Source organism: Pinus tabuliformis, chromosome 1_1, assembly GCF_031772625.1.
Source record: "Pinus tabuliformis cultivar Carrire ecotype Pingquan chromosome 1_1, CPIR1, whole genome shotgun sequence".
NCBI lineage: Eukaryota > Viridiplantae > Streptophyta > Pinopsida > Pinales > Pinaceae > Pinus > Pinus tabuliformis.
This window is the reverse complement of record NC_142297.1, coordinates 824,897,215-824,912,759: the sequence shown is the minus strand read 5'-3', so window position 1 is coordinate 824,912,759 and position 15,545 is coordinate 824,897,215. Positions and strand designations below refer to the sequence as shown.

At 35.8% G+C, this 15,545-nt stretch overlaps 2 protein-coding genes across 7 annotated transcripts; both read right to left on the bottom strand.

Moving 5' to 3' along the window:
* Positions 1 to 1,631: 1,631 nt before the first annotated feature.
* Positions 1,632 to 10,428, bottom strand: LOC149216636 (aspartyl protease APCB1-like). 6 transcript variants are annotated; one of them, XM_089392810.1, is made up of 9 exons: positions 10,291 to 10,428; positions 8,372 to 8,616; positions 7,753 to 7,986; positions 4,547 to 4,700; positions 4,386 to 4,474; positions 4,009 to 4,114; positions 3,739 to 3,811; positions 3,469 to 3,556; positions 1,632 to 2,164 (listed from the first exon to the last, which is right to left on the bottom strand). In XM_089392810.1, exons 1-9 carry the CDS (start codon positions 10,327 to 10,329, stop codon positions 1,954 to 1,956), a joined length of 1,239 nt encoding a protein of 412 aa, XP_089248936.1. In that variant the 5' UTR covers positions 10,330 to 10,428; the 3' UTR covers positions 1,632 to 1,953. The 6 variants fall into 6 exon arrangements, with proteins under 6 accessions (XP_089248936.1, XP_089248939.1, XP_089248938.1 ...); XM_089392813.1 differs by having other exon boundaries at positions 10,206 to 10,343; XM_089392812.1 differs by having other exon boundaries at positions 10,201 to 10,334.
* Positions 10,057 to 14,780, bottom strand: LOC149216635 (uncharacterized). Its single transcript, XM_089390026.1, has 6 exons — positions 14,295 to 14,780; positions 11,535 to 11,641; positions 11,395 to 11,479; positions 11,146 to 11,301; positions 10,851 to 11,046; positions 10,057 to 10,758 (listed from the first exon to the last, which is right to left on the bottom strand). Exons 1-6 carry the CDS (start codon positions 14,778 to 14,780, stop codon positions 10,463 to 10,465), a joined length of 1,326 nt encoding a protein of 441 aa, XP_089246152.1. The 3' UTR covers positions 10,057 to 10,462.
* Positions 14,781 to 15,545: the final 765 nt, after the last annotated feature.

The following is a 15,545-nucleotide window of genomic DNA, read 5'->3' as shown; positions in this document are numbered from 1 at the left end:
TACAAGATCAAGTAGTAGGAAGAGGAATTTTACAAAATAGGATTTCCAAGTAGTATTTTTCAAGATCAAGGAGTTGGAATGGGAATCTTTCAAGGATAATCTCTGAATATAAGGAATGTTTTAGATGAAGTTTTGAGAACACAACAAGAGGTAGAAATTGTGTAACTCGATTGGACTCTATGACAAATGAAAATGATATTACTCGTCTCAAGAGAAATGATAAGCCTATCTCATGACAAATAGAAAAAACGGTGATGTTGAATTCTAGAGAACAAATTGATTAAAATTAGAAGCCCAAAGGACATGGACCAAGAGAATTTTGTGCGCCAAATCCAAAGGTATTCATTTTGGAAGAAAATGGCACCTTTGAAGAACTTCATGAGTACTCAAATCCTTCAACCAATGAAAGAATTCAAGAATCAAATGTCCTAGAATGCATGCAATGTGAAGAGAGCATACAAACTTTTACCCCATAAAACTATGATGAACATGAAAATTATGAAAAAGATCAAGAGAATTTCATTCAAACAAGAGCTCAACTAAGTAGGTTCAAGCCTAGAAATCAAGTAGGTAAAGGAAAAGCATTCAATAATACTCCTCATTCAACCCTTCATCAAGCTAATGAATAGCATACAAGGAACAAGCTAATGCAATGATGAATATGACTTATAACATAATGAATGAATTCATAGAGCTACAAATCACTCATTCTTTTGTTAAAGTGATTAAAATACCTCAACAAAAGGAGAACTTGTTGAAAGCCTAGGAGAATACAAATCCATCAAGCTCAAGAATAGAAACAACTTTTATCAGTAGTTAACAAAGACCCAAGTACCTCCACCTAGAGTAAGAAGAAAGATACTCCTTTTTATCTCTCTCAAAAATCATGATTTTTATCTTACATAATTGCATGGTCCATAGTTGTCTACAAATAATATAATGCCACTTTCAATTATGAAGTTTTTAGGATTGGAACACCAAATATTATGAAGCCCCAAAAAAGTATACACGCTATTGGTTCAAAATAGATTCCTTCCTATGATAAAATTAAAGATTTTTGTGCATGGATAAGCTCTGCTCCACATATAAATACAATCTTCTCTCTGATTGTAGTTGACTTTCCAATGGCTTATGGAGTTGTTGTTGGTTGTGATTAATCAAATAGCTGATCGTACCTACGGTTGTATAACTTTGTTTTACTTTTGTATGATCTATGAAATGGATTTTGAAGGGCTATAAAGCTTTCAAATGAAATATTTGCTCCGGATCTATCCTATACAAATTTGTGACAGAAATAGCGACTAAGATGGCCATAAAGCGATCTCTTACTTCCAGATTAAAGGTTATTTGGGCACAAGTACCATGCGAAATTAGATACAGAGGTTCATTAAATAAAAAAAACAGTTATATTCACTTGGAGCTGGTGCCGAAGAGGATTTGCTATCTCGTGCATAAGCTTTCACATTCAAGCTTTGGCCTGATAATGTGGATTGCATGATGTGCTTTTTATTGTTCACTGATGAAATATTTGATGCATTTTAAAAAGAATTCAGAGAAATAGTTTGACAAATCATCTAATAGTTCCAACAGATAACTTGGTGAAAGCATTGCTTAAAGCATATTCAGAATAATATTTGTATTGTTGTGCAGGTAATGAAGTATGGTACAAATGAAACACTACTAGACCAAGCCTTAAATGGCCATTCAGCACAGGTGTTATTTTAGCCAATTTGGAACCCATGAGTGCTTTATCTTTGATTGTGGTCTTTTATCAAAAGGTGGGTCTTTTATTTCAAACTGGCGATCAAATGCAAAAACAAATTTGTTTCTCCGCGGCTCTCTCCTCTTTTTTATGAAACTCTGCTTAAATGTAGTCAACTATTTATCATATGCTGGAATTGCGGCTCTCTCCTCTTTTTTATGGAACTCTGCTTAATTGTAGTCAACTATTTATCATGCTGGAATCATACAACTGTTTCCTTGATATATACCAAACGCTAGAAGAGAATCTGAAGAGGAAAAGAAAGCTGCTTTCCCAAGTTCTTGATCACATGATATTGCTTCTTCTAATGTATTTTTGTGAGACACTGAGGGATCTTCTAACACCACAAATTGTTCAGCAAGAGATTCAGAGGACTGCAACACCCGCCTCTGTGTGGAAGATCTGTCAGAAACAACCAACTTCAAGAGTTAGATTCGTAGATCTATTACTTGATTAGAAGAGAAAATGAAGATAAAGTGGTTACTATAGAGTCTAAATGACAAAATAAATCTTTAATTAATGTTTAGTTTCTATCCTTGCCATCAGGAATCATGCAGGGGAACCATATTTCCCGTAGTGGAGTGTCTAAATCTTGAAACATTTCCCGGTATCTTTCTTAAACTTTTTTAGTTTTTCTTGGATAAGTTTTCTAAACATTTTCAGGTCAAGTTTAGGATGCATTTTGAAAAGAAAGGCCAATCCTCAAATCAAACTTATACTTATTTCAATTAGATATTTGTTTGCCGAAACTTGGTAGTGAAGAGTGCTACCCTTGAAGCAAATTTTAAGAGTTGTCTGTTCTTTTCAGCTCTTAGGTTGCTTGGGTAGCCTTCCAGGTTTTTAATGCTATATATTTCTTGTGGACGAGATTATTTGCTCTTCATAGGCTGTTAAATGTGATTCGAGTCTTCTTTTTGTGTGATTCAATTCTATTTTTTGTTTCTATATCCTTTTACTGGAGAAGACTATTTACTATTAATGGGTTGTTCAATGCAATTTGCCTTTCTTAAGTGTACTTTTCAGCGCTTTAACAAGTAATTAATTGTACAAAGATAGTTTCTTTACCTTCTTTTCACATACATTACAAAATATATTTTGATTGCAACTCAAAAGTTTTAGGTTTTACATTTCTGATTACTTGTTTGTGGTTGATGAGGTTTACAATCTGTTAATCTAACAAGGAAAGAAAATATTCAAGTTAGGAAATATAATCGATATCTCTAATATCTAAATGATTCGTGGTGTCATGACTGTTCATGTGAACCAAAGATTATATTAAACATCATCAAATATGAGTACAATGATATCATCTAAGCAACCTCACCAATCTCTTCCATTTTAGTTTATTTAGGAAGTAAAGACAAGAAAGGGAATAAGTTTCTCTGTATTCAAGTCCAAAACATGGGCATTACTGGCAGTGTTTTGATCAGAGGGAATAGCAGGGCACCAAAAAGAGGAAGTGGTGATGTAGTACTAAGGATAAATTATGAAAGATTCCCTAAATGCAAGTTCATAAAAAATGTAGATGCAACTACTCCCTTATTTGACAAATAAAAAAATGCAACCAATGGTGTACTTGGGAAGAGTCAGTTACTAACTCTCATCTTGCCATATCTCTTACATGTACAAATTCATAAGAAAAATAATAAAAACTGCACTAAATCCTATAGAATAAGAATCAAAGGTAAAAGAAGAAGGTTCAGAACTTGGGAGGATTTTGGCAGTCTGAGCGAGCCCATCCAATCTGGTTTTTCTCATTGTCATAAACAACAAGGTGCTCTTGCAAAGAGATATCTGCAAAATGCAACACACTTTTGTTACTTTATCTTAATACAATCACCAACATGTAGATTAAGAACATGCCTTAACTGCTCTAGATACAAGCCCACCCAAGGTCATTCATGACATGCTTGTAGAAAAATCAGACTGACAAACACACAAACAAAAAGCAGCAAAACAATATGTTGTTTCATTACCTCCAAGAATATTTGTGTCCACATTACCGATTGCAGTACCATTCAAGATTCCCGAGCAGACGTTACCTTTTTCCTGTGCATTGAAACTCATTCAGCAGTAATCTTTTTTTATCATAGCAATCATTAAGCTTAATGAATAAATAGCTTCTTCAATAATATCTTCTTTGGCAGACTCATAATGTTGATCCTTGAATGCTATCTCATGTTACAATCTCATCTAGTGGTAAAATACAGTTCTTATAGAGTATGTCAAAGCTTATGCATGCTTACACTGATGACCAAATAACCTTCTGGGAAAATTTCCATCTGTTTTGCTCTGGCACTTCTAAATTTGAGTGTTAACAACTGAAAGTATGGTGCCGCCTTTGCAACAGAGCTGATACATTTCACAAAACTCAGGAAGCATTCAGGATACTAATATCTTTCCAATGGCCATAGTTTTTATAATTTGTACTCTAAATAATGCTAAGATGAAAAGGTTGACTTTCTGGCCATAGTTTTTATAATTTGTACTCTAAATAATGCTAAGATGAAAAGGTTGACTTTCTGGCCATAGTTTTTATAATGTGTACTCTAAATAGGCCGGAGATTGAATTGTTGAAATTGAACTCACACTTGATTTTCAAAACTTAATCAAAACCATTTACCTGAACCTATTTTTCCCTCGCCAACAGAGTGGTAGGAATGAGTCTGATGAATCTTGTTCCAACTGATTCCTAGCTAGGTTTTCTTTAACCTGTCAGCATTGCATTATTAGAAATAGACAAATTCCTTATAGTACAAGGGAAGGGTAATTTGTGATACTTACAGCTGAAAGGAAAGCACTATAAGCTTGATTTGTGAAGTATGTGTAGGAGCTACCACTATCAAATATTATTCTTCCTAGTCTTTTTCCATCTCCATCTTTGTCAAGGGGTTTGTTCCCAAACATCATCTGTGCAGCCCCCACATCATAGTGTTTTCTGTAAAACAAGAGAACAGTATGATAATAGAAGTTCACAGATTATTTTAAATAACAAATTAAATCAAGAAAGTTTATTTTAAAGGGATTCCAAGTTCATTCTTAAAGCAGAAGACATGGGAGTTGTTTCTAACTAGAGGCCTATGATGCAACTCAGTGTCCCTAATACCTATGAATTATGGGCCAAGTCTAAAATGCAAGATGCTACTGTAAGTAAATAGCAAACTGGCTTTAGGATGGGAAGATACTTGTCAGAGAATATAGTTAACTCGTAGGAAATTCTGGACTGAGCTTCAAGAACAGATCAAAATATATTGTTAGTGATGTACTTCTCCAAGGCTTAGACAGAATGGAGTTGCATGTTTTCATGTTGATGTTTCTGAAGGAAGGAATACTATTGCAATGACGTCTCTTTACTTCATCTTTTTCTTAATAAATATGCCATAGGGTATATGATAATAATAATTTCAGGTCTTAAACAAATACATCTCCTACAAAGTGGTTCTTAGCTGATTAACAATTATCTTGCAACGGACATAGTTTTACACCTACAAACAGATCATATAATGTGGAATGGACTAGAAAGCCTGTTGACAACATTTGTTTAGTAATTTGAGCTTAAATTGGACGTTAAGGAAGAAGTTATAGCCACCCATTCTATGAATCTATTCAAATGGAGTAATGGCTTCTTCAGCAAGGATGGAGATAGTTACAGAAAGAAGAAAGAAGTAGCCTCTATTGGAAACCATTTTTCCTACAAGTTTCCTCTTGCTAAACATGGGAGTGAGCTACAAATAAAATAAACATAACAAGTAAATATGAATGGATAACAGTTATATATACATAGTTGGGGAATCTATCATCTTTTGAAAGGGTCTTTGCACAATGTCTATTGATTATTCCCCTCCAAAAAGTAAGCATCTTGGTCACATGATTGCATTATAGTTTATAACAAATGATAAATGGTCAGATAGAAACTAAGCAAGTAAAATGCATGCATTAATTCTAAAGTGTACAACATGGAGCTAAAACAATTAGTTATTCAACACTATACATTTGGTACCAACTTCCAAGTATAAGGCGGTAGGCTAAACATATTAAAAACATGAGCCATGGAAATGGCTGATAATATGAAAGGACAAAAAAGCAACTTGCTTGAAAGCAGAAAGAGTTTTTCATATATTTAACATTATGTATATTATAGAAGTAAAAGATGAATCTTTTATCATATTGTTCAAGTTCCTTTGGAGACGATGGTGAAAATGTTCTCAGATTGTTATTCACATTTGTAATAACCTAAGATGGTCCTCGTCTTATATGGTAATCTAACTCAAAATAGTTGGTATCCCTCTCTAAGATAGCTGAGGCAAATGACATTTAAAAGGCCGCAAAGAAGAAGAAACCTTGATGAAGATCAAGCCTGCTAAGTTGCATGTGAAAAAACAACTGTTTAAGATCTTAAGCTGGAACTAACGTACAGACACTTGAGTGACAACTAGAAACATGGAATCTAGCTCAATATCCTTCTCTAGGATAGCATGAGGCAAAGGAATGTTTCAAGACACCTAGAAGTTGGAACCTTAAATTTTTATATCAGAAAGGTCACAAAGAAAAGGAAGAACCTTGATGAATATTAAACCTGCTAAGTTGTATATGAGAAAAACATCTGATTAAGATCTTAAAATGGAACTATTGCACTTGGGCGACAACTAAAAACATGGAATCTAGCCTTTGACAATTTTAAATTAGTCGTTATCAAAACAAGATGAAAGAATGTAGTAAATGATATTTATAGACAATATCCACACTAAAGAATAGTTAGACAGAAAATGAGATGCTAATATATATGTCACATAAAATGTGTAACAAAAATGAAGGTGGCATTGTTTATTTTGGGAAATGCTAATCTATTTACAAGCGTTTCAGGTATTTTTGTTCCAGGGCATGGAAGTAACCTTTAAGGAAAATCAAAGAGAAAGATGTAAAGATGGGATTATACAATGTGATACAAACCAAGTCATTTGTAGATAAATTGTAGAAGAGGAAGATCTATGGTTTATATGTTAAGCTAAATGTGCAACTCTGAGTAGAAGCTATGGGTTCATACTATCACCTCAATGTACTATTATGGGTATTATTCTTCTCTTGAAATTGATGTAACTATTTTATCTCTATTTAATAATCCTCGTTGTTGTTCAGCTATGGAAATCTCTTTTGAAAAAGGGTTCAATAAGATGCTAGTGTTGTTCATGGGGCAACTCGGACTGTCAGAACTTAGACCTATGACAGCATGGAGAGGAAGAAATACTCAGAGAAAATGCAGGGTTAGATAGCCTAAAAAATCTCTTCCTATACAGAATCCAGATTGCTGTGGAGACTTGAGGAAGGGATGGAATAACATCAAGAGAAAACTATCAAGATTCAAAACTAGTTTAGATAGACGAAGAAGGACAATAGTTTTGGTGCTGTATCTCAGGGTACAGAAACCAGAATTACAGGAATTAACAGCAGATGTGTCTGAGCAAGTTGAAAACTCTAGGAGACCGTTTGTCTGTAAAACAGAACACAAAATGAAGATGAAGAACAACATTGTGAATATTCTGAATCCTAAAATGACCATGGGGTGGATCTGGAGGAATTTCGTCCCATCCATATAATCAAGACTGTAGATGAATAACCTTATCCAAACTCTCCATCGTTCTTGTACTGAAGCATGTTAAAGGACAGAAAACGGGAGCTCATACAATTTACACAAATTTTGGGTCAATTAAATAATCAGCACAAATGAATTCAAAACAAGAGGGCTCTGCTGATTCAGAGAATTCAAGATTAGCAGTTCAGTGAGGCTAAGAAGTGAATTTATACTATGTTCCTTGAGGTTGAAATTAAACGTGAATTCTGTTATGTGATGAACTAGGATTTGGTGCCTATTATATTGATGAAATTTTTGTGTTGAGGGTTACTTTTATGAAATATGTCGAGAAAGATTCTACTTGATTATTCTTAACTTTAAAATGAAAAGACAGCAGAGAGTGGATTTAATTTGATCTTACGTGGATGGCTTGCCAAGCATGGGAACCCAATTCATGGCTGAGGTGGATACAAGATCATCACCAAAGAACATATATACCCCTCCTTGTCCTCTTCCAGAAATACAGTGACCTATCACATTCTTGACGTGGCCTTTCTTTGCCCATTGAGATGGAAGACTTGCCATACCACTTCCAAGACCCAAAACACCATCCATGTGTGTCACTGCCAAAGATCCCTGCTGGTTATATCCACACCTGTCACAAAAAACATCTATGAACATGGGTGATCACCTCGATTTATTTTTATGCCCATCACAACCACTACGGTGTTCACCTAAAACACTTTTTCCATTTTCTTTTTCTACATCCTCCACACCAGGACGGTCTATCAAGCCTTATTAAAATATGTAGTGACATTTTCTGGATAATCAAGATTATCAGATTCCATAATTCAGTAATTTTTCTACATCCTCCACACCAGGACGGTCTATCAGGCCTTATTAAAATATGTAGTGACATTTTCTGGATAATCAAGATTATCAGATTCCATAATTCAGTAATTTTCATAGTTTTAGAAGCTGTTTGAAAGAAATGAATTCCACCTGACACAAACAAACTAACTAAAAGAAGCAACACATACCCAAAAACAGAATTTGCTGGCACCCAACCTCCATTGGTGAGATTGGTGAGAAAGGCCCAAACAGTGTCTCTAACAAGGAATCCCAGAGAATAGCTATGATCGACATAATCAATATCATAATCGCACTGTTGAGACATTCGTTTGTGGTTGTGATTATGACCACTTCCTGCCTGCACAGCGGCACACAGAGGATCGGTGCTTGGCACCAGGGAGCCTTTCTTTAGCTTGTACAACGGATGTGATCCCTGCACAGAAGACATAACCCTCTCATGTTGTCTCAAACTACCGAAACCAAGATAGAATGAATTCAAGAAATAATAAGTGTCCACTGATGACCCAAAAGCTGAGAGTGTAGTCAAATGCATCCATTACAGTAAATCAAGGAAGTGCAAAAGACATATCCAATAGAGGAATGCAGAAAGACAACTAACAGAACATACAACAAATGCAACCCATGATGCAGATGCTAACAAGTAGAAAATAATTTTCATATGCATCAATTGGGTCCTGCCAAGCACCATGAATATCTAGAAATCCAGCATGCTCAATGCCAGATTGGAATGCATGCTTAAACAAAAAGAAAGCAATGCATGGGCTACTGACCCAAAATGCAGAGGCTAATAACTTGGCTTATAAACCCATGATAACAACATAAATCCCACTGCCCAAAACGGTATTCACATGCAAATAAAGCCACTCCATTCATAGAAAGAACCTCGAAAGTGATGAACCCCAGGACCCTGAAATTACCCCAAAAAGCCCATAAGATCGGTTAAAAAACTATATAACCATCCAGAATTCACTATCCAACACTGTTAAAACCCTTTAGTCTCATAGATCATTAAACCACATTAATGGCACCACTTAGTCATCAAAAACTGCGAGGATTTACTCTCGTACCTTAATGCCTTCTGGAGAATGAAGAAAAGGGTTTCAAAAACATTTCTTATGAATCACATCAAAATTTTCGAAATTCAACCCTACGTAATATTTAATTCCAGCATGTTAAAAAACATTTCTTATAAATCTCCAGGGATTTCTATTCTGCAATCCTGAAGTGTCTCAACTGTCACAAAACCTTAAAGAAAATTTTGAAATCTAATGTCCACGAAACCTAAAATGCAGACCACTCTATGTTCAACAGGTAGAAAGCTTGGAACATTTAATCTGCCCCTTCATCTTGAACTTTGACAAAGGCTTCTTCCTCAACTTTGCGACCAGCAACACTTTCTGTCTCACCATAGACTGGTAAATGGGCTTCAGAATTTCCATCCTCTGTAAGCTGGGCATGGGTAGCATCTCCTTTATGTAACTTGTGGCGTTTCTTGGATGGCATATCTCTTTCTTCCTTCATTGAATCATCTTTTCTTTTTCCAAGAACATTGTCTTTGCCAGTCTCTGCTGTCTCCTGCTCCTTTGTCTTTGCCATTCCTAACATGCATATTGAATTTATATTTTTCTTAAATGCTCAAGACAAGAAAGGCCTGAGCAGAAGGTTGGAAAAAATAAAAAAATCAAAAATCAAAAACCACTTTAGCCTTGAGTGATTTAAAAAGTATTGGAAGGAAAAAATTGAAAAAATAAAAAACTTCTTTAAACAAGATCAAAATAATCTGGTTTCTCTGCGAAATCCTTTCAGAATTCGAGTCTGGAATTTAACTATACATAAACTATGACCAGTATAGTAAACTATGACCAATACAAACACGATTTTCTGCAATTCCTTGAAGCAAGCTCTGAAGCAGTGCATTATCGTCTAAATGTATAAAATATTGCCCTGTTTTGTAAATTTTCGAGCAGCGAGAAAACACACAGAATAAAACCCTAACCTTACTCGGCCTGTCTCCGATCACTTCAGAAAATAGCTCAAATTGGAAGGCTGAAACAACAAACAGGCTATCAAAACAACCATGTCATACCCTGCCATGGCCTAGACACCTCCTGGACTCTGTTTCCATAATCAGTGCGATGGACCGCTTCTTTGTTCAATTCTTCTCTATGACAGCGTTGAGGAATCAAGGGGCCGACCTGACTGAACAAACCCTTGGCCCTAAAAATTTGACAGATGAAAGAAATGCTCACTGTGGAGAGCTAATGATCCTCTGTTCCATTAGTATTGTTTTCGCTTGTGAAAGCTTCTTGGATCTTGTGATCGTTGTCCCAGAAAGGAAGAAATACAAGCATGGAAGGGCAATTGCTGTGCGGGTAAAAGGGGAATTCGATAACAGTGAAAGCGTCCCATTTATCAACACATACATACAACTGATATAGTTGATGCTCTCTCTCCTCGCTTCTGTTGCATTCGATTCTTGGCAGTTGTCCAGTGCTTTCTCTAATGGCTTCTTTGATATTCCTCAAACTGTATTCTCTTCCGTCAGGTTTAATACCTGCAAACAAACTACCAATTACTATTACAAATCTAAATACTGATTTTGTATGAAAGAATTAATTTGGCAGCAGTCTTGTGGTATCTGATCACCTGCTTCTTTAAGCGCCCCGAGAATGTCCATATTTTCTCTCAAGGAAAGAGCCGACTCAAAGTATGAATGCTCATCAAGATTGAGAGAGCAAGTGTCGTGCTTCTCCCATTCGTGCCCCCAGAATTTGTGTCCATCACTGCTAGGACAGCTTAAAGAATCCCAATATTTGTTCAGCTCTTCCTTCAGATCTGAAATCTGCAAATTCTCTCACAATACATAAAATCCGGCCATGATCATATAAGTCAAACATTATATTTTATTACCACGCATGGAAAAGTATAGAGTGAGCAGCACCTTTGAGTAATCGAATTCTCTGGAAGAATCACAGAACTGTGGACATTTCCCGTCACTATAATTGGGCCAGAGACCATGAATGGAAAAGTCGGAAGCAGGCTTTCCTGTGCGAGGGTAACAGCATCCTCTACGCGTATCACAGTATGAACCAGGCCACTGCATTTACAAGAAATTGATTTCCATTAACATACACTACGAGAAAGAATACTGAAGCAGAAAAGGAATTTGATGTTTAGAATGAATATATACCTGTTGCACGAAATAATAGAAATCCAAGGATCTCGCAATAACACCAGTGAAATAGCACTCAAATATGATGAGCACCAAAATTATACTTCAGAGGAAAACCAGGTCGGGCATTTGAAATCCCCCTTCAGATCTTCTAATACATCACTATCAGATTTGCATCTGGAAACGCAGGTAACCCGCCGGGAGCACGAACTCTGTAGGGCCAGATGTTGGCCTTGGCTGCGTCGTATCCCTTCTGGGTAATCACCTGCGGTGAAAAGTATGAACTGTTCTCACAACGCACTGAGGCTAAGGTCGGTGACCTTCATATCGCCATTTTCGTCTTCTGGTTCTCCGACTTCCGCTGACATGTGATCCAACGGTTCAACCTTTCTCAGTCATCTAACATATAATCAATCGTCTAACATATAATCTAAGTCTAACATATAATCTAACGGTATTTAAGGGTGACAGATAGACAACTAGGGGAGTTCATTTAAGAGGGAACGCCTTACGGCGTAATTACAATTCCTCCACCATCCATTCGCTGACCGCCTAAAAGATGTACCCAATGATTTATTTAATTTAATGGATGCTAGATGTGAAGGCCACCCAACGAGGGAAAGCCATATTTCAGATGCCGAGACAAAGACAAGACAAAACGCTGACAGCGTAAGAGACACGACGTGAAAGTATATTTAATTGATACCGGTCAAGACAAAGTAGAGCGGTATGCATTAGTCTATTTATTTTATGTTTGGGCAGGTTTTCTGCATATTTTCTTGGGTCTAATTTGTTCGGTCTATTTATTTTATGTTTGGGTAGGTTCTTTTTCAACGGTCTAATTTGTCCGGTCTATTTATTTTATGTTTGGGCAGGTTTTTTGCATATTTTCTTCATTGTGATTTGTTAGGTTTATTTATTTTATGTTTTGGTAGGATTTTTTTGCATATGTTTTTGGGTCTAATTTGTTTGAATAGAAAAGAGATTTTTTAGAATTAAAAGTGTGAATAGTAAATTCTCCACAACCCAAAGATCCCAATATATTTTAGTTGGCTCAATACTTTTTAATTAGCTATCAGTGTCTGTGTTAACATCATAAAGGCATCCCAGGCTTTGGCCAGAGAGAGTGTCTGTTTTAGCATCATAAAGGCATCCGAGGCTGGGCACATGGGTTGTTTTGGTGGAGGTGGATCTGGGCTTGGAATTTGACCAGGAAAAAAAAAAAAAAAATCTCTAATTTTGAAATGTAGAGATTTAAATTAAAGGTCATAAATTCTGATCAGTGAGTGTAAATAAGTAAGTTTATGTGAATTCAATTAGTTGATAATAATCTTAGTTTTCTCTTTCGCTAAACAAGTATTATTTGGAGTCATTTTTAAAGATGGCTTACTATATTTATACTCTTTTATATATTAATTTTTAATTTAAATTTCTCATCTATATATATCAACATTTTTTTTATGTTATAAGGCTCAAACTTTGAAAATTGTAAATATGGTGGCTTATCATGTTTCAGATATTAACTTCTAATTTAAATTTCTCATTTACATATATTAAATTAATTTTTTATATTCATTTTCAACAAAAAAATTTAATGTTATAAAGGGTCAAAATTTTAAATATGGTAGATGGTAGGTTGAGAAAAAAAAATGTCTTCAAACAATGTTGGAAATGATACTGAAAGACTATCTAGCAAGATATATCAATGTCCATCTCTGTTAACTTTAATGTCATCCTACCATATCTTAAAAATATGGAAGAAGGCTAGTGACAAAACAATAGAGCATAGTAGTTATTACAACATTCACATGCTTATTAATTGGGCATAGTAAAAATAAGAGTGGTCTAAGGAGTCTATAATATTTTTTGGAAAGTAGTGGAAATTTTGGTAAGATTTTGATAAAAGTTAGGCAGAAATTTCGGGAAATTTGGTGGTTATAGCTGTCAAGCTTTAGGATTCTGGGTGCTTAGGGGTTTTTGTGGTGCTAAATCTATTTACACCATTAAAAAAAGATTCACACCCCTATGGACTGATTCTTTGAGGGGGAAAATAGCCACATTATGATGAAAAATGATTTTCCCTGTAAAATTATGACCTCCTTAAACAATATAGTAAAAATGTATTATTATATTTATAAATATTTCACTTTAGGGAAGATTGAGAGAATTTTGGTTCAATAGTAATAAATTTGATTTGTAAATTTTGCTGATTCAAGTGTTTTAAAAAAAGTAATCTATTTTTATAATAAAAATAAATTTAAACAACAAAAACATGATTAAAAAAAATCACAAAAAAACTTCAAAATTTGATTACTAAATTTTATATGGTTCAAGTGTTTTAAATCAATTAATCTATTTTTATATTAAAAATAAATTTAAACAACAAAATAACGCAATTTAAAAAAAAATCACCTAAACTCCAAAAGAGTAAAATAGTTTGAAAGCGTCATATTTCAACCTTCAAAGCCACTGGTACGCCACCCGCCGACGTACATAATCTGCTTATCACACTCCGGTGACTACACTCCATCTCTTGGACAACGTACCTCATCAATGGCTTGTTCTCTTTGTATACTTTTAATTTATATTTCTGAAACTTTTTAGAGCTTTTTAATATTTCTGAAACATTTTAAAGCTTCTTGTGACAGGATAGCGAGCAATATTTTTTTTTTGCTAAAGCAAGAGACTATCCTTCTATTTCATTATCCAAAAAGTAAAGTTACATCATTTACAAAAAGGCATTTACACTTCAAGGACTCAGGAAGAATCCGGTCACTCTGACATAGAAATGACCTTCCCCCCTGCAAAAAACAAGGCTAACCTTTCAAATAAGTCCTAAGGTTAGACAGAAAGATTTTTGACCAAATTTAAAACTCCGATAACCTCCTACTACAATATCTCGAAAGGCTTGACAGTACTGATGGCCCCACACAACTGCACCACCAAATCTGCCCGTCGATTCGTTCTGCAGAATCGGACGGCTCGGATAAATATCGCATCGCCAAGCTGACCGATTGATAATGCGCGATGAAAGGTGGTATTCCTGACCACCTCATGCCACGTGTCGGGAGCCCAGTGGAATCGCTCCCACAATCCCAATACCACTTACCACTCCGAAGCCAAGCGATCACCCGGAAACATCTTTGTGCCTGATTTTCCGCTTCGTATGAGGAAAGCCGGTGAATAGCTGCCACTTTAAAGAACCAACCACCCTGCCCGCGTGAGCTCGCTTCAGAACTAATCTCTGAGACTGCCGCTGACTGTAAATAGGCCCCAGTGTTGTGATCCGAAGGAAAGAGAGGATAGGATGACTCACACCTAGGTATAAAGTAACCGGTCTGAGCTTGCCTTTCTTCCAGGACCCAACTGAAGTATTGTGACTGAACGTGCTTAGAAACCTTCATTCCATACCTTTTACTCTGGCCCAATATCTAAAAATCTCTCTGTCCTCTGCCGCTTGATCATTGCAGAGCGCTTTTAATCTGCTCTGAGGTGTCTCCTGCCACTTCAGCTCAATTCTGCACTCTGAATTAATCACTCCTTGATTGGCTAGTGTATCCGCTAGTTTATTGGCTTTTCTTCTAACATGGTTGAAACTAACAGTTCGAAGACTCAGGAGATGATTTTGAATTCTCTGATACACTTGAATTAGTCTCCAGTGTTTTGAGACCTTCTCTGGCGCTGTTCCACAACTGATTCTCTTGACCGCGTTAATGGAGATCTCTGAATCTGCTTCTACAATGACATTTGAGCTGTGACTCAGTTTCAGAAGCTCTAAACATTGTTCCAATGCCATTAATTCAGCCATATTGTTGGTGGCGATCCCTAAATGGCAGTGGAAAACAAAGATGATGTTTCCTTCTTCGTCTCTTAACACTCCTCCATAACCAGCTATTCTAGGGTTGCCTTTTGAAGCACCATCAATATTGCATTTCAGATAACCTTTCGGTGGAGGATGCCAGAAATCCTTATCCGTTTCTAAATATTTTTCCTTTCTGCATTGTCCATGGGGAATTATCTCATGCATACCTAGTTGCATGAGAGTTCTCAACTCATACTCAGTGGGAGGATTCTTAGGATAATTGTGGACAGTGGTGTTGACTGTCTCCTTAATTTGTTTCAAGATCAGATCCAACAGGCGAAGAGGAATAGTTTTTTCTCCCTTGAAA

Excerpts from the sequence above, each read along its gene's own strand:
- LOC149216636 (XM_089392809.1), bottom strand. The coding sequence starts at position 8,736 with ATGCATTTGACTACACTCTCAGCTTTTGGGTCATCAGTGGACACTTAT. Across the intron at positions 7,987-8,371 it reads CCAGCAAATTCTGTTTTTGG|GTGTGGATATAACCAGCAGG; the intron begins GTATGTGTTGCT and ends TTTTTGTGACAG. Across the intron at positions 4,475-4,546 it reads ATAGTGCTTTCCTTTCAGCT|GTTAAAGAAAACCTAGCTAG; the intron begins GTAAGTATCACA and ends CAATGCTGACAG.
- LOC149216635 (XM_089390026.1), bottom strand. The coding sequence starts at position 14,780 with ATGAAGGTTTCTAAGCACGTTCAGTCACAATACTTCAGTTGGGTCCTG. Across the intron at positions 11,642-14,294 it reads GCAGTTGTGTGGGGCCATCA|GTGATTACCCAGAAGGGATA; the intron begins GTACTGTCAAGC and ends TTTTCACCGCAG. Across the intron at positions 11,302-11,394 it reads TCTATTATTTCGTGCAACAG|TGGCCTGGTTCATACTGTGA; the intron begins GTATATATTCAT and ends TTGTAAATGCAG.